Below are 24,519 nucleotides of genomic sequence, written 5' to 3' on the forward strand. Positions count from 1 at the left end.
TTACTTCTCTTTAATCACATACTGTAATTTCCATTACTCTGTTTCATCTTCATTTCTGTGCTGGAGTGTAAGAAGATGAGACCCTGCCCCCTACTGGACAGAAAAAATATCAGCACCCAATCCATGCCTATCAGTGAAATAGAGATCTTCAACATCCAAATGAACTAATACAGTTTGCATCTTTACTATTTCATAACAGGGAAATTTAAAACAAAACAAAACATAAGATTTGGGATACTTACTTGGATTTGGTTTTGCAGCCTATTTGTTGCTGCTCTTGGATGAGAGCTGCTAACTGCTGACGGAGAGCTATGTCCTTGCCATGGGCCTGCTTGATGAAGGGGTGCTCCAGAAGGTGGGTCACAGATGGACGTACCTCAAAATCCTTTATCAGACACCTTAAAGCAACAAAATATCACACAGTTACCTCTAAAACCCTCAGACAGACAAACTGTCCTTCATCAGTCTATAAATCAGAGTGAATTAAACAGTTAAGTGCAGTCACCTGAACATTGCGGGGAGCTGATTTGTCTGGATCAACTGTGAGTGACACTCATACCAGTGCGGTGCCGCTTGCAAGTGTTTTTAAGCGTGGGTCACTAATCGATCCTTCTCCGAGGACCACATGGTCACTATCACCATGGCCCCGAGTCCAAACAAGCCCTGCTGTGGCACAGCGGCAGGTCCTATCTGTGATCTGCAGTGTTTGCCAGCAAGTGATGTCACTTTGTGATACAGGCCTGCCTGCAGCAACCCTTCAGCCACTGATGTCAGTTTGCTGATACGAAGGCTCTTCTAATATTGACTCTTCTGCGCCACACACACACACTGAAACACCCGCAGAACACATTTGGCTTCACCCTCTGACAGTTTTGATATATTGCTAGACTGGAAATCACTACCCGAGTGCCACGATACATCTACCAGACATCCAGATTCGTGCTGTTCGTTTACAGCCAAAGACTTAAAAGATTCTGAACACCAACAATTGCACTCAGAGGAAAGATAGGAGTAAAAACACTGATCTAGCTTCTAACACCTAATCGACACTGAAATTCTGTTTCTTTTATCAGTTTAGGCTCAGAAAGTTAATTCCATGAATTCATTAGCGTCAGAACATTAAGTGGAGGTTGCTGCTATTAGCAAGGCTGTGCTGCTGGGAGACTGAAAGGCAGGCCACTTTGTCATAGGAGTCAGTTCTTTGGCTGCACAAGTACAGACACCGGTGATGGATTTATTATCCCCCCCACCCTCCGCCTCAGTTTCCTCCTTCCATACACACACATATACACAACAAGCCTGACAGGACTGTCAGAGGGTTCACAAAAAGCCTGCAAAGCTTGATAACATTGTCCAGCCTCCTCACATTGAACTCTGGTGGGCTTTGTTTGAGGAGATTAACTTTGATATGATATCACACAATCCATTAACCCAGATTACAGAGCTGCAATCCAAAGAGTAGCCAATAAAAACCAGGACAATGACATTGTAAAAAAGTAATATCTGTGCTGATTTAAGGAGAAATATGCCTCCTGACCAATCAAAAACTGAAGTGACATAAAAAAAAATCCAACAGGCCTTTGAGGCAGATGACGTCTGCTTGTTTTTACTCTTTTTTCCACCAATGCAATCAGAAACCATCCCTACACAAATAACCCTCCAAACAAATTGAATTTATTTTCTCATTACAGTTAAGGCCTGCACGCCTCTCTGCAGTAGATATTAGGGTTGTATTTTCTAGGCCTCCACTACAAGCCACCTCTGACATTATTAGCTTTGCACAGTGTAGGAAATGATAAGTTATCTGGCCCTCAGATAGCACTGATAACTCAGGTGAATTAGTTTGTTCCTCTGTGGCAGATTTATACAAAAGAAAGTCAATGAATAGAAAGAGAGGTTGATAGAATCGGGCAATAAAATATCAATTTCAGTTCCCTCTATATTTACATGCACATTCCCCCCTGATGTACAGATCTGTCTCCATATGTTTTACAGTTTCACACACTCATTGCACTACTAAAATAGTAATGCAAAAAAGAAAAGAAAAGAAAAAAGATTTGTCTTATTATTTGTCTTATGTGTGGAGGCACTGACATGGTATTTTTTATTTGTTTATTTGGATTCCCATTAGGGTAAGGGCAGCTGATCATTTAGGGGACTCCATTAAAAACACACATCAACACGCTTCAGAACGACATTAATAAAGCACTAAAAATAATAAAAGCAAACAAAAACAAAACGAAAACAGATTTACGAGAGTCACGTCTAAATTAAATTTCAGAGGTCATGTTTTAGTGACCTCTTCAATTAATTCTGTTTTTTTGTTATCTGTCTGTAGAAAACAGCTCTCATCATAAAATTATCTGAAGGTCCAGCTGACCAGCACTCACTGGGTGTATCACATAATTATGACAAAAACAAGCCCAGCTCTTCTTTCAGTATACTCTGTGCATGAACAGACGACTGGTGATATGTCTGTGAAAGCGTCTGGACTTCTTTAAGTTGCTTGAAGACGTTTCACCTCTCATCCGAGAAGCTTCTTCAGTTCTAAGGTCAAATGGTGGAGAGTCCCAGATATAAACCTAGTGGGAGTGACCCCCCACAGAGGGACAAAAGGACCCCCTGATGATCCTCTAATCGCCTGAGCCAAGGTGGGAAACTGGGCGTGGGTCCCAATCAGCCAGAGTTTCGGGTGTGTTCATTGTGAAACCTGGCCCCACCTTATCATGCAAATTCCTGAGGTCAGATGGCCCAGGATGTGAGTGGGCCTTAAGGCGTCTGGGAAGGGATCTCAATATGTGAAAACTAATAACTAATGAATTAATAATTATTCAATTAATTATCCACAGTTTTTATTGCTTTGTACATTTGACCTTTTCTTATTTGAAGTTTCCTCTTTTATTTGAGGCAATGTAATGAAAGTATTATATTTAAAATTAGTATTATTATTTTTCCAGGAACATTTAATGTTTAACATTCTTCATGAACATATTTTGAAAGGTAGTATTACTTTATCCAGTAAATGTAAATCTATACAATTTTACAGACTTTTGGTGTATGTCAAGTTCTTCTTGTAAATCTATGGCTTTAATCTCAGACCTTTTTTTGAGATAGGACAGTGGAGAGAAGACTGAAAAGCTGGGAGAGACAACAGACAACACAGTATAAGGCCACGCAGTGGATTCTAACCATGTCCTCTGCAGCAGCCTCACAGCAAACAGTCTGCCTACTGAACCCACTGAGCTTTACCAGCACCCAAGCTGAGAAATTCTCAGAATGATTATCCTCTGAGCTCAGTATTTGTTATAGTATCAATGGCACTAATACGACATAATGTAGATCACCCATAGTTCTGAGATACAGTATTTTTAGGTTGCCTTGGCACTCACAGCATCTTTAAGGTCACCTCAAAGATCTTCAGTGGCATTTAAAAGGTTAATTCATAAGCTACAGCTTGTATTTCAAAGCTGAAGCCCACTGTGGATCATAATCCTGCTGTGAGAGCAGATATTGTCTCAGTTTCACTTTTATGACATAGCAGATAACAGTAAAAATGTTCTGTTCTTGAAATGCTGCTCCTTTTTTCTCCTTAATACCGTTTGTGCTGTGGATAGAAGTCTGAGCTTCTGTCCACAGCACCTTTTTTTTCCCAAATCAATTCCTGTAATGCTTCTATTTGTTTCTTGTCACCATAAATCAGCAAAATCTGTAATTTCCCGCAGGAGGCCCAAATATTAAATGTTTCTTTCTTCACAGCCGTTTCTGTGAAAACGTCCACTTTTCTACAAAATCTTGACTGTAAGATGACAAAGGCTGACAGGCTGAAGTCAGAGGAGACTTACTGGCTGATGAAATGGCTGAAACTCCTGCTCCACTCTTCAGGATGTCGTAATGTGGGTGAGGGATTTCTGAAACACAAATCAAAACAACATTTAAAAAAAAAACAAAAGCTAAGGAGATATTAAAGGAAATTCGCATTAAATGATTATTGCTGTAAATGACCAAGATTGTCAGCATGTCTCCTGAATCATTTGACAAATGACGGCTGACAGTTAGAGTGCGACCATCAGACTCCTCTGAGAGTCTGATGGTCCGAGGACAAGCTGATCGGGGTCCAGGTCTGTGGCAGCCAGAGAAAAAGTGACAAATGATAACTGCTCCTCCACTGTCTGGCAGGAAGCATCTGCCATTGGGAGCCAAAATTATGGGAGCTAGTTATACCTCTGTCAGCAGCATTTACGGAGGCCATCCATAATGAGCCTAACACTTTTCAAGTGCGCACGATGACAGGAAGCAGGTCTGTATGAGGAGCCAAGGCTGGAAAGAGCCTGAGTACAGTCATCTTCACCAGGAGCCGTCAGCCTGACAGCCGGAGGCCGAGCTTTCTGTCACTGTCAGGCAAACAGTGACACACCTGGTCAATGCATTTACTGACTGTGTTAATTAGATCGCACATGCTGCTCTAGAAAGCTGCCAGACAAGCAGAGCAAAGAGGGAAAAACACAGTTTGAATTAAAAATGAAAACAGTTTAGTTTATGAAAAACACGGCATATGTTTAATATCTTTTTTTAAAGATACAAGGGCAAGGGGGGTGTTAGGGCACAAAATCTGTCATTTTCTACAGCACTAAGTTAGTCGAGTCTTTGATAAGAATTCAGACAGGCAATCCTTTCCAAAGTGCAGATCAAAGCCAGTAACTGACTGCCTCAATGCAACCTCTAATATGAGCCCGAAGACACGTTCTCGCCTTGACGTCGTACCATACTGCTTATACGTTACGTAGTCAATATAGCAGCGCACTGCTGATAACACTGTCAAGAGCACTCATTGTGCTTAGTGAACTCAGGCCGCATTTTTTCCTTCAGTTTTTGCGAGTACTGCCAGCTAATGTTGTAAACAAGAATGGCTTATTCAAATTTTGGACCAGACAGAGCTCGTACTGTCAGGCTCGAGTCACTGTGGATCGAGGTGTCAACAACCCCTGACAGCTGTAGCAAGACAAAAATAAAGTCAGTAAAATGTCTGAATATGATACTAGATATGTGTAATTTTTAAGTCCTATATTTACCATAGGACATAAAATATTACAATTTATATTCAAGGAGAAACTTAAGAAGTACTTTAAGCTTCTCCATAGTCTATTCTCCAGCCTGGACACACAATGCAGACATTGCAAACAGCACGTGTGATTACAGTCAACATCGTCATTATAAAACCTGACCGTTCTTCAGCATCTGAAACAAGCAGTGACATCCTTTAAATTTCACAAATCAACTAAAGCCACACTTAAGGTTTCAGTACCTTACACACTGCTGTTGTATTCTCCAGCTTGCATTAAGCAGAGACACAGTGGCCTTTATATAAGCTTAACAGAGAAGGAGTACCAGGGCCCCAAATAAAGACTTAGTCAGCGAATGGAGCACATACTTAAAATTTTGGCTCATCCATCACTGCCGCCACAGCACCAGTACTTCTTTGAGCATACATGCATGAACACTGAGAAACTACAGCTACATTTATCATGTCCTTGGTAGCTACATCACCAGTGCCTCCAGTCCAGGACAGCACACAGAGACGGTAAGATAACTGCATCAAAGGTGGAGATATGAGAAGCCTTTAATCGTGATTGGAAAGTCATCCAACCAGACAGTGATTTCCTGTCAGGGATCGTCAGTGTCAGATAATGGGAAATTTGGAACATTAAGTGTACAATTACTTCACTACACTGACTTTTTTTCCTACATAAAATGCCAATATAGAAAAATCAAGGCGATGTGGCAGGTTTTTTACAGTAACAATGAGCGATTTGATAAAACATCAGTGGGGTACACGGTTTCAAAATTCAGCATTATTTCTGCCATTCATCTGTGACAGAAAATGTGGCAGGTTTCCAACCCTGATCATCCACAAAAATATTTCATTTTTGCTGGTGGATGAGGGATTTTGAGCCAAGAAAGCAACTAAGGATGGATGCGTTTTCTCTCAGTCTTAGCTCCATAACCTGTTAAATGTTCATCAGCAGTTATTGCAATAAAAAAATAGCATTTAAAACAAAGCCTAAAAACAGCCTTAGGCACAGATCATTGTCATAACAAGCTACGAGGCAGCCAAAGTCTGGACCTTTTAAATAATACAGTAGAAATTTGTACAAATCACTTGGACAGTCTGACAACCTAGACGGCTTTTATTTTGAAAAGACTTTAGGAAAAATTGGAGAATTGTTGGCCTCTGTTTTGGCGTTTAGGAGGTCAGCTCAATGCATAACTCATGAGGAATCCTAATTGGTGAACCAGAGGCACAGCGAGCCATTGAGTAAGCAATTTTCTCCCTTGTGCTATTTTAATTTCAGGGGAAGGAATAATCTGTATTTTGACATTTTGTTTTATTTCATTGTTTTATACAAACAACACTCTGCGTTCATATTTTTATAGACACTGTTGCTCCTGCAAAAGAGGGAAGCTGTACAAAATAAAATCCTTTATAGCTTTCAAAATTTCTGGGTTTGATTGTGTTGCAGCTTTAGGACCTAGTCTCTACAGAAGAATGGCCTTTTCTACTGGGGCACAGTTTGAGGAATAAGGAACCTCACTAATTTCTAACCACTGGTTGCAGCACAGGGCACATACATGCTAACATTTCTATATCCACCAGCAACCTTCAGGACTGAAAAATGAAGCCAAGCTAAAGTGCCAAAGCTGCAGTTCCTTCAATGGCCACTCGAGGCAGGCTGCAAACACGAGTCAATCCCCATACACTCCTGTGCTAGAAGACCAGAATTCAGCAATTTCCCATAATACTGCAAAAAACAATAAGTTATTCTTTAATGGAGAATTTCTCAAAGATTGTTTGGTGGACTCTGCCGTCCTTATATTCTCTGAGAAAAAAGAAGCAGTGAACCGTGACAAGATGGATCGAGGACATTGCGGGAAATCTGTCAAGAGTAGCTGTGAGACAGGCTGAATGCATGACTCAAATGCATGACTCTTGAGACAAGGCTAAAGCTTAAAGAGTGGCTTTAATGGAGAAATCGCTACAAAAAATTACAATATGAAACTCGGATAACTCTGGAACCAGGAAGTAATCTATATAGCAGGGATGGGATCCATAACACTCGTGAACATGGCCATAAACAAAGTGTGCAATTCTGACTTTTCTCCCTGGCTCTGGACGAGAGCTGTTATGTCCATGGCATATGCCAACTACTAATCTGTGTACATGAGGTTACAGAGGAGATGGCAGCATGCAATCAGTGAAAGGGACCACAACAGAGAGTGATTTGTTCACACAGGTAAATGTATGCTTGGATAGGCTGAGGCTAAAATGGGAAAAAATGGGAATATTGATTAATTAGCTGTTGGGGTTTTACTCTACCTAGTCCACATTTTTATAGATATACTGGTAACCTGTCCAGAGTGTACCCCACCTCTTGCCCTATGACAGCTACAATAACCTCCATCTCCCTTGAACATTTACAAAAAAAATAAAACTAATATTGAGTTCAACTTATTGCTGCCGCCAACCACAACAGTTCCAGTTCCTCATGTGGACCTCTCGTCTCTATCTGTGGTGGCTTTCAAAGTTTGTTTTTTTAAATTAATATTTGGCAAATAACCAGGTTTATGCTGCACTTTTGGTGAGTAAAATAGCGATAGTAATACTAGTATTAATATCCTGCTTTATTAGCAGGTGTCTGTTTCTGTGCGCTCCACCCACGCAGCTTATGAATGCAGCTTCTTGATCGAGCTTGCTAGCATCAGCTGCTGAATTAGCACTCCATCCTCTGGTCTAAATACGGCAGTGTTTGCCATATTTAGACGACCAGCATGGTGGCAGAAAAAAGCGCTGACACCAAGGCTTCAAAATATGGTGTCCTGAAAGCAATAGGGGACACCACTTCTGTTGACATCTGTTCTGCTGCACACACTATAATACAAAACAGCACACAAGTCTGGATATCTTTCCTTCAGCTGAATGATTGTGTTAGCCTTTGTTGCCTCTGACAAGCCATCACTTACTTTTATTCTGCTTGTCCTGGTCTTACTCAGACACATACATGTACTATCTAATACGTAGCTAATATCGACAGGGGTAACGCTGAATAAACACAACCTTGGACATCTTTGCCAGCCGCCTCTAAGCTTTACAAAGTATTTTACACACACTTTGGTTTGACTTTACATGGAAACTGTGAGGCTGTGTGGCAACGAGAGCACTGGCTCAAGCAATTAACCTTTCCGCATATTAAATATCAGACACCATCTTCGTCTTGAGTATCTATAATTAGTTTTGCAGTTGATTTTACAGCTTTGTCCTCTGACATGCTCCATTACCTTCATTCATGGTCACCATGATCATCATACATCTGTCATACGCACTCAAAACAGCAGGTAATAGTTAAAAAAGCATCATGGACACCTTGGGTTCAATTTAGAAATTAAGCAACAAGCATATGCATGCTTCAACAGGGTGTCACAACTCATCAAGTGTGTGATTTTTCTGTCGCACAAACAGACCATTTACCAAGGTGCCCCTAATTCATCGAGCTCATCAGTGTCCTCTCTGACAGCTGTCAGTGCTTCTCTTATCATCCATGGTAGCCTGCTGGGATGAGAATCATTTCCACCAAAAGCACGGCCAAAGCGGTGACATAATGGCTATCTGCTGCTGGGCTCAGGAGTGGCCCCACACATGGGCATTTAAATCCACAGCTTGACTCGAGAGACTGTCCAGCAAACAGCATAGGAAAGCAAGGAATGTGATCCACAACTGTGCATATTTGTCTTCCTTTTTACTATCTGGATGTGTTTCAGCTGAGAAAGAATGACTAAGTGGATAATACAGAAAAGATTAACTACCCGACAGTGAAACCTTTAGCCTGGAAACACATTACTACGTGCAACTGTAAAATACCAGAGAGATGAAAATGCTCATTACATGTTTTAGCGCTTACACAGGTTTCATAAAACATGCACCACTCAAGGACAATACTCCAGGTAGAGGCTCCTCTAGTAATAGTTTGTGATGTATTAAATTGAGAAGGAAAAAAAAATTTGTGGATTGATCGAAACCTGTGACGATGAATCTCTTGGATTTCCTCATGAATCACTCTCACTGCCACCGAAGACCCAAAGGTGAAACTCATTTCCTTATTCACAAAGTCATAAAAGGTTTTTCTCATGATTTTGCCTGCGCCGCTGCAGCAATGGGGGAAAACACATTTAAGATAAATGACATGTTAACAGAATCATTTCATGGTTCGACACATTCATGGTGATTTATAACAACTTCTAAACCTTTAAGGTCCCGTTTTACACTAAAAAGCTAAAATACACATTTTGATTGGAAAAAAGATGACGAAATGTCACTGAAGTATTTGTTTCCAATTCTATCATCATCAGAGTTATTCATAAAGGGCGAAAGGTCAAAGAAACCTCAAGGAATGATTGAAAACTGTCTGGTGAAATGGAAATGTCTAATATTATGGCTGGTGATTAATAGGGAAGTATGACTGCAACTTGTTTCTTTATATTTTGCCTCCAAGAAGCCAGACTTTCTTTTAATTTTTGTGGTCTTGACTAACAGTCCCGGCTTTGTGAAGGTCTTTAAAACGTTTCTTTGGACACTGGGTGCTTTTATATTCATTTTCAGTCCAGTTCAGTTGTGGTACCTCATCATTTTTTAGAGGACTTTTGGGATTTTTTTTGCTAAGCTACTTAACACTGACCTCTGAATCATACATGCATCTGAAAGGCGCTTAACTCAAGGGATGAACCAGTGTCGCATCTACACATAACATTTTAAAGTGCATCTTTAGGCCCTTTACCAGCAGCCTGTCACAAGAACACATATTTTGTTTCCATGTCTTTAGCTGAATTGACAAAATATGCCAAAGATGGCACAGTTTGACAGGCCCAAAATAAAGTTTTTGCACTATCGAGGTGATTCCCAAAGAGACATTATCCTAAAATGTATAACAGCATGTTGTGCAGTGTGTCCTTACAAATATTAGGAAACTGAGGGATAAAAGACGAAATGGCAGGCCTAAAAAACATCTACAGCAGATGAACAGCATCTGAAAGTCGTGTCTTTAAAAAATAGGGAAGAATTTGACATTTCTGTCTCAAATTCTCATCTATATGTATATATATGTATGTATAGGTGAGAGGTACAACAGTGAGTGTCTACAGCCGTCTGTAAAACATCACGGAGACTGGTTTATGATTTGCAACGGATTTATTTTTCAGCCTGACAATGATCCCAAACACACTGCCAGTGCAGTAGAAGCAAACATTAATAGAAAAGCACACAGTGGGACACTATCAGTCATGGATTGGCCTCCTCAGAGCCCAAACCTCAACATTATTGAAGCAAAAGGCAGCTGACATCCAAAGAAGAGCTTTGAATATCATTCAAGAAGCCTGGAAAACTATTCCTGAAGACTGCTCTAAGAAAATGCAATCATACCAAGTGTTGACAATCAAACTTGGAATTGTACAAACTCTGTTTTTGCCTTACTTATTTTTTGCACATTTCAATAAATAATTGCATTTATTTCCGTGCAAAACATAAAGACATGAATGATGAATCCTCCAAACTCGATCCCGAAGCGAGAAAAAGAGTTACAAATGTGTTACAGAGTCAAAGCCTGACAAAATCTTCACCCATGCGCTCTGCCATCAGCTGTAATTTCTCGTATAATTATTTTACATTCTGGTTAAAATTTGGTGCTGATGAAATGCTGCGTTAGCTCCCATAATTCCTGCTACACAAGGCCTGCTCCCGAGTCTTGGCAGGGAGGAGATAATATTGTGACTGGGAGGAGGTGACAGCCTCATCTCAATGTGAATGGAGCTAATCACCAATGCAAATTGCAATCAGAAGGGGCATATCTCTACCTAACTGAGAGATAATTGCGCGATTGTACTGATAACAAAAGGTCAACTGCGTGTAGCCACTAAGCTCTCAGATGATCATCAGACACACACGGTTTCCAGCAGTGAATATTTTTACAGATTCAATCACTGCATTAATTTTAAGGCCAAACACTTCTACGTTTCTGATGATGGAGATTTTAAACACTGATTATTCAGCAGATGCGTCCTTTCAGATAGCAAAGACGAAAATGCAGCGGCAACTGGGAGAGTGAAGCAGAGCCTACCGATTCAGCTTTTTATTTTCTAAATTCAGCACAAAATCAGTTGTCAGAGAAGCCGCAGTGATTTTTACCTTTTATCCATTTGAATTTCAGTTCAGAATTTTCCTCCTGACAGTAAGGAAAGGGGTTTTTTTTATGTCCCTGTGGCAGCTGCCTCCAGCTGTGTGGCAGGAGCGCCCTCTACTGGACTCACCGTGGGATCTTGAAAAGGGCTTTTACTGGATGCATCTCAGCCAGAGGGGGATCTCCGTCTGCCAGCTCGATGGCTGTGATGCCGAGAGACCACACATCGCAGCGGGCATCATAGGAGTAGTCGTACTGCTGTTCACAGGCTATGACCTGGAAACAATTCACAGGGTCCATTTTAGACAGTCACCGAGTGGAAAGTCCGTTTTTCTAGAAAGAGGGGTGAGATTAATTTTGTTTGATTTTTAGGGTATTAAATTCAGATTAATGATTCAAAGAAAATTACTTTTTTTTTTTAAAAAAAAAGCATTGTGAACCTGAAAAAATCCTCTTAATGCCAAAAACAGTCAGCCAAGCTCATTCACAGCCCATTTAAAAACAAGCACTGAAAGGCAGGTCAGTGCAGTAGCTCCGGGTACGAGCTTCTCTTTGCCACAGTCAATAATTATAACTGGCACTACATTTTACAGCTGAGTTTATTCTAATTGCCCCCGAGGTCCCTCCCTACCAGCTCAATCACCGCACCTCATTTCTGCCAAAAGAGTAAGCCGAGGGGCCACAGACTCCCAGCTATTAACCTTGAGGCGACCTCAAGAGCTGCACCCGTGGAGAGGAATACACAATGACACATGGGAGGGAGAGTCACACGGAAATAACTGAGGCGCTCTGTTTAACAGCTACATCACACTGTACATGTATATAAAAAGAATCCATTAGCCACTAAAACACGTGTGCATGTTTTACTGCTGCATTACCAGACATGAACATGCGTGTGCAGCCCTTAGACTCTGACCTCAGGAGCCATCCAAAACGGTGTCCCGACTGACGTGTTCCTCCGCAGTCGTGCGCTCGTCAGTTGAGCTGAAACACCTACCAAAAAAAATGGAAATGGAAAAAGAATCGCAAAATTCGATCTTACTTCATTAGCGTGAATATTTCTTGGGATAAATTACAGCAGACAGTAAATGTTTGAACTAATCAATAAATCCTGGCATATAATTTAGTGTGGCAACCTGCCAAGCAGCAATAATAATGGGCTATAATCATTTCAAATTATGTAGGACAGATTTTTATCAGCGTGAGTCCACTTCATCTCCATGACACAGGGGACATAAACATGCCTGGGGGTGACTCAAAGTCATTTGCCATAGCAGCTTTCTTTTAATATGCAAAGGATCAAATAATGCAATTTAAATGAGCAATAATAGCTTCGGGCTAAGGCTACGGTCCATGAATTAAAAGACGTTATGGTGAGCATGGGACTAAAGTGTGGGTTAAATGATTTATCCTGCGCTTGTGTTTGCCTTCACAAACAATGTTGCTGACACTTCCAAAAGATCACTCACATAAAAAGAGTCATTTATCTATAACAGCGCACTTCAGAGAAAAGATTGGAGCGGCTAAATTGCCTCTTTCAAAGATCATTACCAAAGTCAACCAGTTTGACTCCTCCCTCAGTTGTCAGGAGGATGTTGTTGCCTTTGACGTCACGATGGATAATCCGGTTGTTGTGCAAATGCTGGAGACCCTTTTAAATTAGAGGACAGATAATGCAAGGTGCTGCTGAGCATGAATCACGACACACAATTAGTCATTTGCGTAAAAAAATAAATAAATCTGCATATGATGCATTAAAAGTTGAGCTGTACAAACTACATAAAAGAACTCCCACAGCTGTTCGTAAGGAGAGACATTCATAACTGCTTGTCACACTTCCCCAGCTGAAAATAAATCCTCAGCCAGCTCTCTGCATGTTGGTGTCCCACCTCCTCCCCCTGCATTTGCAGCTTTGCAGAGGGCCATCTTACCAAGAGGGCACTGCATAAGATGTATGCGATAACAGGCTCCTGCAGACGCTGGCCACGCATCAGCAGGCCTTTGATGAGTTCTGTGACAGAGCCGCCGTTGCACAGCTGGGAGGGAGACAGAGAAACTCCAGTGACTCGTCCATCACTCACCACTCCAGATTATGATTCATGGAAAGAGCTAGCCCACACACACAAGTTAGAGAAAGCAGAGCAGCACAATAGCATTGATATTCGTGTAGGTGGTGTTTCCTGGCTAACTGAGACCCAGATCAATGCTTTCTTATATACAGAAGAGCGACAAATTAAAGGGTAAACCAACATAAAGTGTCTCAGTATGGTGTTATTGTGTTTGGTCAGTACTTGGTCAGAGAGCAGCTTCAATATGCAAAGATTCTTCATGTCTGTGAATCAGCTAACCTAACACATCACTCCAAAACGTCTCAGAGCATTCAAACAGGTTAAGAACTGGTGACTTCTAATCAAACCAGTCACTGTGATCCTGATCCTGAAAAGCTGTAAAGCTGATAACTCAGAACACTTTATATTGATTTGCACTGACCTTCTGACTAAAGGCAAAAGCTATCCCAGCAAAATGTCTCTGCTGGCATAACTAATTCCCAGGTTTCTCAGACTGTGAGCCACAGTGGATTAATGTTTTTCCTTTAATTTGTCACCGGTCTATGTGAAAAAGGATTTAAGAGTTTTAAACTTCATTTTTTAAATAGGGGTTTTATTTACTTGAGCCATTTGATTATGAAATTTATTTACTTGAGCCATTTGATTATGAAATTGTGACGAAATACAGGAAAAAGACACTCCAGGTAACAGATTGTTTGGTATCACAATCATTGCACTAACTGTGCATACACGCATGGTTAATTTGAAGCTTGGAATAACCCTGGCATTTCCCACCAACCTCACACTGTGTATCCCTCAGGCCTAATAACGTGTTTTTCTCTCAATTTCTTTGTTTCTGAAACTTGTAATGCTATTATTGACTAGCACGCTTCTTCCTTTCTGCCGTTTTGTTGACTGTCAGAGACATGGGTGGTCTTTGAGGTAAATGACAGCTTTATCCACCATTATTATGGCCGAACTGAAGAGTACACCTGACACACAAATGGCCCATTTCCCACTGAGCCAAAGCAGACATAAAGCAATAGCAAAAGCTTCCAAGTGGTATAAACCTGGTAATAAAACCAAAATGTGTTGTTTCTTTCTACACTGTTGTTTGCAGGGATTTAAATGATAGTGACAGAATATCATCTTTACCGAGTTTTAAAGGGGCTGAGAGCCAGATTTAGACAGCTTCAGACAGAGCCAGGCTAGCTGTTTCTTTTGTTATGCTAAGCTAACTGGCTATGGTGTAGATTCATATTTAACCTACAAACATAAGGATCTAACTCTTATGGCTCAATCACACTAGAGTAAAAACTAGACAGCAACCTCCTTGCAACTATGAAAAATTTGGTGATTGCACTGAATTTGTTTGCTATAAGCAACAGACTGCAAGGAGACTAGCTGTTGATCACAAAGCGATTGCACAAGTTGCTCGACGGGAGGCAACCTATTTCCTAACAATCGCAGTCTGACTCAGAAAGACTGCAGTCAGCCAGTTTCTAAATAAGTGCCAACACATTACATTTAATCTTAGCCTGTCAGGGCCAATGAGATCACATACTGATAACAGACTGACAGAGTGACTGTTTTAATGGCTGTCTTGAAACACCAACGTCACTTTGAAGACAGCAACTAACTGTGTGCTGTGGCAGACCTGGTCCCTGTCTTCAGTTTCTTCAGATTGCCAGTTTATAGAACATGGTCGCAATAATTTTCCCAACCACAGTTGCATTAATGAGAACTGACAATAAGCCCTTCATAAAGTATGAAAAGTGTAACACGTGTTATACAAATATACATAATAAAGTGCTCACCTCCAGTATCAGCCAGAGCTGTCCGCCAGTTAATTTGTCGGACTTATGAAACATGCCATAAAACTTCACCACGTTAGGATGGTTGGGCAGGGACCTCAGTATGTTGTATTCTGCCTCAATCTCCTCATCCACATCCTTTAAACAGCATCAGCAAACAAGCAGTGTTTAAGTACAGCAAGGAAAGAGATAAACCAACACTGTGATGTGTTATAAAAGGTGTATTTGTGCTTCAATATTTCAGGCTGCGTTTCATTTTTAGTGAACTAGGCTACTATAATAAGAAACCTAAAATTGGGGTTATAAACTCAGTAAATAAGGAAGGGATGGGCCGCTGTGCTGAACTATTTCTGGAAGCACTTTTCTATCAAAGTAAATCTCAGTGGGAGGGAAGATCAACAGTCAGAGAGGCAGAATTTCTCTTCCTGGATGTCTGAGTGATAGTGTCAGCAGTCTAATCAGGGAGAGGGATGGGAGAGGAGGCAGCTTCATCTTCATGGCCATCAGGGGCGCATCATGGTGGATAGCGCTGCCAGGATGGGGATTGTTCCACTGACACAATCACAGGCTCGCCTCAGACCGAGTCACACTCCCACAATATGCTGCCAATTCAGAGTCTACAGTATCCTTATCACGCAAACAAATGGACGGTTATACAGAGAGGATACAGGCGATGCAGGAGCTACAGTTTCTGGTAAGAGCACGTTAAATTTAGCACGACAGGAAATAAATGAAAAGGGGAGACATTGATATATATCACAGGAGCAAGTGCAAGTACGACTGCATCAAGATGGAGAGGGGGAAAAGTACTGGCAACTTACTCTGTTTGAATGGCTCGAATGCTGAGACAAGTTGGTTACAAAGAAAAACACAGTGGTTTTAGTTTTCTGTCGCAGTATTATGAGGTCCTGCAAGGTAGAAACCTCCTCACCAACACTATATAATAAAAGGTTACAGTGAGCCATACATGCAATGTCAGATATCATATCATTCATCGGGAAAACCTGGAGGTTTAATGTGCATAAAGCCAGCAGTTAAATTACATCTTTAAGCTAAGTTTTACTTCTACAGGATAGGCTTGTGAGTGATGTACAAAGAGCCAAAAAAGGCCATAGAAGGTAACAAACAATAAAAAAGGTGCAGGTTCAACTAAATAAAGTGTTTAAAAATGGATTTGCAGAGTAATTAAACCTCTTAGGAGTTTTAGGCAGGTTTAGTTATGCTTTTGTTTAGCTATGAGATAACACCTGGCAGAACTGGCTGTATTTACACGTTACATTAGCATGCCCTAATCTAAATCAGTGGTTCCCAACATGTGGGTCAAAGCCCTCAGATTCAATTAACAGCACGGTCCACTGCCATGCAAGTGAATCTAGGAGGCTGACAGTGACATTTCAAAAAGAAAAAGGATTTGTCTCCAATTCTCCCTTTTGTGACAACTCCATGGGGATACATTCTTCTATAACTCAGATGCTTTACTTGTATTAAGACTTAAAGTCACGTGTGGTTCCTTTGAGCAACATGTGGGTATCTAAACAGGTGGTCGGTTAGACCTCAACTATAATTATTTTTTTACCCCAGTCTCTCGGAGCCCCATCTAACCTGTCATCTTCATCTTCAGTTTCTATCACTGATGGGTGTCCGCTCTGCTGGAATGGTTCATCTGAGTCTGATCACCAAATAGCTTTTATTCAAATTCTGTCTTTGAATAAATAATTTATTTTTCCAAATGATCTCTCTCTTATTGAAATGCAATTATCTGACGAATAACTGCTGTGCAGTTTATATGTTATCTTCATATCCAAGAAGTCTGTGCACCAAGTTTAGTGAAATTCAGGTATTTGAATTTTCCATGGTCTTAACTGCATGTGTAGGTAGTGGTTTACACATTCACCTAACATGCAAATGATCCCTGGTTCAAGACCAAGAGGAAACACAAATCGCTTGGGGGTAGCACCAGGAAGGGCAAACAGCAAAAGCTCAAATCTACAAAGCATATTCCTCTCATAATCGCATAATTACAAAGGTCATGGCAGTCAGGTGAGGAGTTGTTCAACAGATTTCTTCTGCATTTGCAAACATTCATTTGTTCTTTCTGCCTGCTGTCTTGGTTAAATCAAATAGTGTCATTTCAGGGTGCTATAAACCAAATAAGCTGGGAACCACTGAGCTAATGGGTGCTCATCCAGAGCTAGATCTACTCCCACAACAAAACACCTTAAGATCGCCATTACTTCGCTGCCAAACAGCATCAGCATAAACTCATACACCTCAAACTTTCTGACATCATACATACACATCATTACTATTCTGCAAAAATAGCCTGAACAGATACTGCATCTAAACCCTAACCAGTTCTGTGAGATTGAAAACAGTCAACAAGAAGCCGGGTCCAGCAGTAAACACACTTTAATCAGACTTACATTAATCGGGTCCAGCACTTTCACTGCTGCCTGACTCCCATCTTTTTTGTTGGTCACTCTGTAGACTTTTCCATAAGTTCCTTTGCCAATGGTTTCCACTATATCCCAGTCACCTGATGGATCGCCCAGAGTCTCCAGTCCAAGCATGCTGGACTTGTAGGGGTACAGTCCATATAGTGATCTCCTGGACAATAAAAACAGTCATACCAAGATTTAAAAAAATAAATCTTGAATAATTTGCAAAGTTTACAGAAACAAATGGAAATGTTAATTCCCTTAAAACCTTCACTACTTCGTCTTGCAGAAAGGATGCTTGTTGTGAATAACAGTTGAACCTTACCGTGACAGAGCAGCAAGTAATTAAAACCTATAAACTGTGCAGGTAAAGCACACAGAGTACATTTATTCCCTGAGGCATTTTTGTTCAGCTAAAACCAATGACTGCATCGACCTGGACAAATCAAAGCAAAATAAGTCCACAGATATGGATGGAGAGGACAACACTCTACTTACATGGCAAGTGTTATTTTCTCCTGACTCATCTGGGCTGAGAAGAATTACAACCAAAGACTCTCTGGCGATCATAATATAACAACACCAGTAGCAACAGGAATGGCCTCCATGGGAGGACAGGCAACAAGTGGCATTTCCCACAGCTACTGAATTAGCCCTCTCCACAGGGACCTTGTCACTGCACACTAAGAAGTGCAATCTTCTAAAGATCAATCGGATTGGTCAGAGATTATCTTGAGAAGCGCTGTCCTGAGTGAACACTGAAGCATTGCCACACCTCCAAATAAACTGTTGTATAAAACTATAAAGCGTTTGCACGTCTTCAGCACTAATGACCAACGGGAATGGAAAACACCAATGTAAATCATCCTTGTAGTCAACATGTGATGCTTCTGTGGCAAAATACAACATATATGGCCAATGATGCAAAGGATTAAGTGTCAAAACAGCTGAGAACAAATAACATGATGGATCAGCAAGTGATACAGCCACGTCGGGATGCATGAATCTTATTTTTACAAAACGACACATAATCCAGATAAGCGTGATGGAGAGGGATGTTTGTGTGCAATCGCACGAATGCTCCTTTTGTCATAAATGTGTTATGCATCACGGAGGTTGTATGACCCTGAGAAAGGCTGGGGAAGTTCGCATACTGATGGGAAAAACAGTGAATGATGTTTAACCCTCAGGGGCGCAGCAACTCACACATGAGGACAGATTTATGAAATGTTGTGCATGCACCGTGAGCAATGGCATGCTAACTGATATTAGATGGATATACCACGATTCTGCAGAGACGCACAGACATGCAGCACAGAGTGACACCCTTCAGAGTGTCCTTCAAGGAGCTGCATGTGATCGCAGAAAAAGCCAAAGTGCCTGCTGTAATTATGAGTTTTTTCACATCACACATTTAAATACAAATATACCAGATCACTTATATATTACTATTTATAAACAAATATGTTGTCTTACCCATCAATCAACATCTCTTTGCAAAACCATCAAAGTGGAGAGTTTTCCCCCCATGAGCTGTAATGTTTTTATCTCATCACATAGAAAGTTAGTTTGCCCACATAAGTGGAGCACACACTGTTGGAATTTACATAAGTAGCAGTAAAGACTAATTACAGTCATTCAGTTTTAATAATAGAGATTTAATAATATATTTTTTCTTTAAGGATGTCTACTGCAAGTTCTGTAAGTACTGTAACATCACCTGCCACTTGTTGCCACCACACCTTCTATTTTTTTCTATAACAGACAGCTCATATTTCTCTACAGTAGCTTTTCTCTGAGATATCTGCAACGTTTTCCTCCAACTAGCCTGTATGCAGATTATTGTTAAATGTACAATTAATTTAGTGATTAATGTGTAAATATTAGATTTTTAGAACTTTACAAGAAGCACAAGAACTTTGATCTCACCCAATTTGAGCAACAAACCCTCCCCAAAACCTACCTTTTGAAAAGAATCCATCAAAAACATACCACATGTTAGCTCACTCGCTTAAATCTATTCATAACTCATTTAAAATTAATAAAGTGCAGATGATAAAGCTGTAAGTGACACATACCTGCTACTGTGAACGTGCTTGCCACTGCCTCACCACAAAACACTCCAGGCTAGTTCATGCCAATCTATAGGGATTAATAATTCACTAGTAATCTGCAACCTGATGCACAGTGCTGTTAAATATTCAGGTGGCAGATGTAGCCACTCATAATGGTGGCTGATATGAAGCATCCCCTGTTGCAGCCCAGTAACCAGGAAGTCCGTGACAGTTTCTAAGTCACGTGGTTTCTGCCTATCTTCACTCAGCTCATAATGTCCTTTACACACCGAGCTGCTGCTGCTTCACTCGTTCAGACAGCTTCTGATGCTCTACAGCCTTATAAACCTTAAAGCAATATGACAAAGATATCCAGAGCCTCCAGAGACAAAAGAACCCTCCCAGGCTATAAGTATATAAGACTACAAATATGTAAGTATTTCAGCTTTTTAGTCTAAGTTTAAGCATTTAAAATGTGCCTGGATCAGTACTTTATACTAATAATAATCAGTTTCACCTGAAAAACCACAATGCTACATATTCCAGGAGCTGGAAAGTGCCCCAACACAAGCCGACACTTGCACCAACTACGTAGAAGTTTCTAACATTTTTATACCGTTCCTCATTTTGAACGTTTTCCCAAATATGGGCATTTGTCACATTTTGATTAATCACTACAGCAGTAGCAAATAAGGGGGGGAAAAACACAATATGACTGTAATTTTTTAACAAACTAATTAAAAACATAGAGAGCATGTTTCTTCAGTTTTTTGTGCAAATTAAAAACATTTTTAGACACAAAAGGTTCTCTCCACGCGTGTACTTGGAGCTGAAACAGCCGCTCCAAACAACCATGCCTTCATTTAATCTCCTACACAATTACTGGTATTATATTTCTTGAATAAAACTTTTCTGACTATAATTTGTAGACAGGTACAATCTATGACGAGGGATCACAAAATAGACTGAGCAAAGTTTTATAGCATCTAAGAGAAGAAAAAAAAAAACAGATGCTGAAAGAGAACAAGATCAATTTATTGATTTTTTTTTTCTTGCATTCCACTTGACATGTTTGCTAAGTGATTATCGGCATAATAGTGACCATTAAAGCATTTAAATTATACAATGTATTTGTGGAAGCCAACTAAGGTTAAAAATAGCATCAGCTATAAAATGTCTCTTTTCAGCTCAGCATCAGTTTTATGCTCTGTACTGGAACTGTGTTAAACCGCTCGGTGCCTACTTAATAAATAAACAATGTAAATACATAAATGAGAACCAAATCTGATCAATAAAGACTTGTTCGAGCTCTTTTTTACTGCAAGAAGGCAACGAGAATTTCTTTAAATGGGCAGGAGATACAGTGAAATAGCGCTTAAGAACAGGACACCGCTGCTCTTCGATTGCAGTGCTCAGGTTACCCTTTGTTTACCATTCTTGTCAGCACAGCTAAAAAAGGGATGCTGTGTCTGATACATAGTGGTACATGGTATTTTCAGTTACAAAACAGGAATATGTGCATAGTAACACGGTGATTATATTTGGAAAAACTACCCTGCTCTGCCTTTGCTCATCGGGCACATTTTCTGTGCAGCTACATAATGCTAAGTGTAGGTCTGAGGCGGTAACAGCTGCACATGACGTGACCGGCTGCAGCACATCTTTGTCACCAGAAACAGTACAGAGTGAAAGGCAGTAATCTAATTTTCTGCTTCCATCAAACTCGCACAATTCCACCCTCTGTGGCAGAGCCTTATGGGAAGTCCGCTGGGTAAACCCCTTTGGTAAGTCTATGGAGAGGGGAAAAAACCAATAATCCCTTTTAAGGGGATATGAAGAGGCTTTACGGTAAACCTCCACTAGCTATGAGTCAGGCCTGAAGCATTTCGCCCTTGTTCTCACCCTGGAAGGCCAAAGCCTCACACAAGCAGACACAAATGCATTTATTTTAAACATTAACATCTTTAATCTTAGCGGTGCACCTGCATGATTAATGATCCCTGATTGACATCTTTGGATACACAAAGCATCAACTGTAATAACAAAAAGGCACCATCACCATCTAAGTAATCAGTCTTAAATGAATTATAATTTATTATTTATAATTAATTATAAATTAACCTCAGCCATATCATCACAAACACCACAGCTGTGCCACTGTGATGGATGTGAGTATGGCTGTGCTACTGTTTGAACGCAAGGGAAGCAATTTTTTGGTCTTACATTTGTTTTGGTCAGTCATCAGGCAGTTTGTGAAATTTTCTTCCCTTCAGGATAATCAATTGATCTATTGTAAGCGGTATTACTGTAAAGTGGAAAACATTTAGGCATGACAAGCAAACCACGTAAAGTTTACAGACTGGAGTCGAGTGAGGCGGATAGCATGTAAAAGCTGCCGATGCTCTGATAAGTCCATAGCTCTGTACCTCATTTGGCATTAACATCAGCACCAAAACTGTGTGCTGGGAGCTTCATGGCCGGGGTTTCCATGGCCAGGCAGCTCCTGTTAATGTAATGTGTAGGTGACCCAGTGCTTTTTTCTTTAGTGTTACTCTAATAATGTGTTACCTGAAGTCAGGTCTTTAAGTGTTTCACACAGTGTCGTGTATGGACACCAACACCTGATGTAATCAGCAAGTGATTTAATTGTACACTTTAAACTTTAACTCAAGGGGTTTAAGAAACAGGTTTAAAACCTTTTTTTATAAGGTCTGTTCATTTTTTACACAGTTTACATGCAGCTTTGAGCCATGTGTGGTCTGTTTCCACATTATTGGCATATAAAGTCTGGAGTTGATTCCAGTTGTTTAAGTTCGGCAGCTGTTGAGAATGAGAATTCATAACATAGAGGCACAAAGAGGCATCAGACCAAGTAAAGAAGGCTAAAGAAGGCTACCATAAGGCAGAAAAATACCAAACTGACCTATCAGAGAGACAGGAAGCTTCCGAAGTGGCCAAATCAACAATGCAGTAAAGAGGGTGATTACAGAATCTTTTACTTGGAAAACCACTTCACAGCATCTAACCAAATCAACAGCAGTTCTGAGGCAAAACAGACCCCTTGAAAACACAGAGGTGGTGTGACAACATGGGCCTGTTTGACTGCCAACGGAACTGGGTCACTGCTGTTTATTGACCAGAAGCAGGACATCTTCTTAAATGCATGGAGTTATACTTCCTGCTGAAGCCCAATGCTTCTTAATGCCAATAAAGAGAATACTCTTAAACATCAGAGTCAGTCACCTGACCATGTCTTTCACCAAGTAAAGACAAAACTGAAGGTGGTATAGGTCTGGCAAAGCCTATAAAAGAAGGAAATTCAGAGTGTGATGAAGCTTCTGTACTAAAGATGGAAGTGTACATTTCACATCTTTATTGTTCTGCTTTAAACCCGCTGTGGTAATGAACAGAGACAAAGAGAAAAGAAAAGAAAAAGGAGCATTTTAAGCTAAAGTAAGTGTAAAACACAAAAAGTGTTGTATATACTGGGATTTTTGCATAACTATCATAATGTAGCCTATTTAACTTTTTTTCATGTAACTTCCGGTTTCTTCCCTGAATGATTGCTGGTTTACAGTATTTCACAGAGTAAAGTAAAAACCAAACTGACACAGTGATTAAAGATATTTAGGTTTAAGATTTAGGGCAGTACATTTTTTTTTTTTTTTTTTTTTTTTTAGCGCTACAGATGAGGAGTCTCGTACCTACCTCGACATTGTCGCCTCAGTATTTCCATCTCTGTCATCTGCAAAACAGGAACCTGTTTAAGACAGAGCATCACGGCACAGCTGAATCTCCATCTCCGTGTGAGTTTAATAAAGGCCTAAAGCACACTGTCTGAATCAACTCTTTAGACCCATCTTACCGTCCATAGCAACATATGCGAAGTAATTTCCCTGTTTATTCAGCAAAGACTTTAATTATTAACAGTATGGACACCTGAGCATGTTGTCCTGCAGACCGGAAACGGTTAACTGGCTGACCAGTATCACCTGATGTAACCTTGAATAGTCTATTCATGCTGTGGAGAGCAGCGTTTTACTTACCTGCGTGGGGGGAAAAGGAGGAGATGTCGAGTGATGCCCCCCGGAGGACGGCCTGTAACAGCAGCATCTCCCAGCCTGACACTGGTGACACGGTCTCAGCTGTGTCCTTCATAAAAACTCCCAGCCTGTGCAGATTACTTCTTTTTTTTTTTTTCTTACTTCTTTTTGGCCTAATTGGTAGCAACCAAAGCCTTTGTGTGACCATTGGTCTTTACCCAGAGGGCCTCACACCAATTATCCTGCTCAGTCACATGGCAGTGAAACCCTTTTCAGAGCACTGGGCCAGAGACTAGATGGAGCAGTGCAAGGAGAAACCAGCACAGACGGCTACTTGTTTGCAATTGTGTTGTAGTTTTTCTTTTTTATAATGATAATGGTTGAGTACTGGATTTTAAAATATATTCAACTTTTTTTTGCAGCACCTCTATTCTCGTCTTTGTTGAAAACCTGACCAGATCTGTCTGTCTCTACCTCCTCGGATTTAAGCACCAATGGCCCAGAGACCTGCAGTTTTCATTATGAGTTGAACAATGACTAGTCACCACTTCTTCACTCAGCACAGTAAATAATATCATTTCTTTTCAATGTAATCTTCCTGTGGGAATGTTAGCTAAACATTGTTGCAGACCAGTCTACCCCCAGAGAAGGATGGCAGCATCCTCTCACAGCAGGAATAATACAGTAAAGTCTGAATGAGTATCTCCAGAATTTGCTGTTCAGGCTCAGAGGTGTACGTGTCATAACATTTGCATTACCTCTACAAGTCACAATAGTGAAAAGAGACTGAAGTAAGCCAAGATTAGATAAATGAAAGAAAAATATTAATCTCCTGTCCCACCACATCCCAAAGGAGATAAATTGGATTGAGATCCAGTACAGAGAAATTACTGTCATGTTCAA

At 40.5% G+C, this 24,519-nt stretch overlaps 1 protein-coding gene across 2 annotated transcripts in view; it reads right to left on the reverse strand.

Annotated features, from left to right (window-relative positions):
• The window catches only part of myo3b (myosin IIIB), a 70,484-nt gene extending 45,997 nt beyond the window's left edge, over nt 1–24,487 (reverse strand). The window contains exons 1-11 of one of the 2 annotated variants that reach the window (XM_085249197.1): nt 23,620–24,487; nt 23,282–23,318; nt 17,505–17,688; nt 15,903–15,923; nt 15,085–15,219; nt 13,151–13,255; nt 12,771–12,870; nt 12,136–12,212; nt 11,350–11,495; nt 3,843–3,908; nt 243–398 (exon numbers count right to left, since the gene is read on the reverse strand). In XM_085249197.1, the coding sequence (XP_085105323.1) occupies nt 243–398; nt 3,843–3,908; nt 11,350–11,495; nt 12,136–12,212; nt 12,771–12,870; nt 13,151–13,255; nt 15,085–15,219; nt 15,903–15,923; nt 17,505–17,688; nt 23,282–23,318; nt 23,620–23,824 (1,232 nt within the window). In that variant the 5' untranslated portion in view covers nt 23,825–24,487. Of the gene's footprint in view, nt 1–242; nt 399–3,842; nt 3,909–11,349; nt 11,496–12,135; nt 12,213–12,770; nt 12,871–13,150; nt 13,256–15,084; nt 15,220–15,902; nt 15,924–17,504; nt 17,689–18,017; nt 18,167–23,281; nt 23,319–23,619 lie in introns of those variants that run through there. The other variant, XM_085249198.1, reaches the window with a different exon arrangement.
• Between the last annotated feature and the right edge of the window lie 32 nt (nt 24,488–24,519).

The sequence above is a fragment of the Mchenga conophoros genome, linkage group LG16, assembly GCF_057382185.1.
Source record: "Mchenga conophoros isolate Kocher_MC1m ecotype Shallow Benthic linkage group LG16, M_conophoros_male_GT1.1, whole genome shotgun sequence".
NCBI lineage: Eukaryota > Metazoa > Chordata > Actinopteri > Cichliformes > Cichlidae > Mchenga > Mchenga conophoros.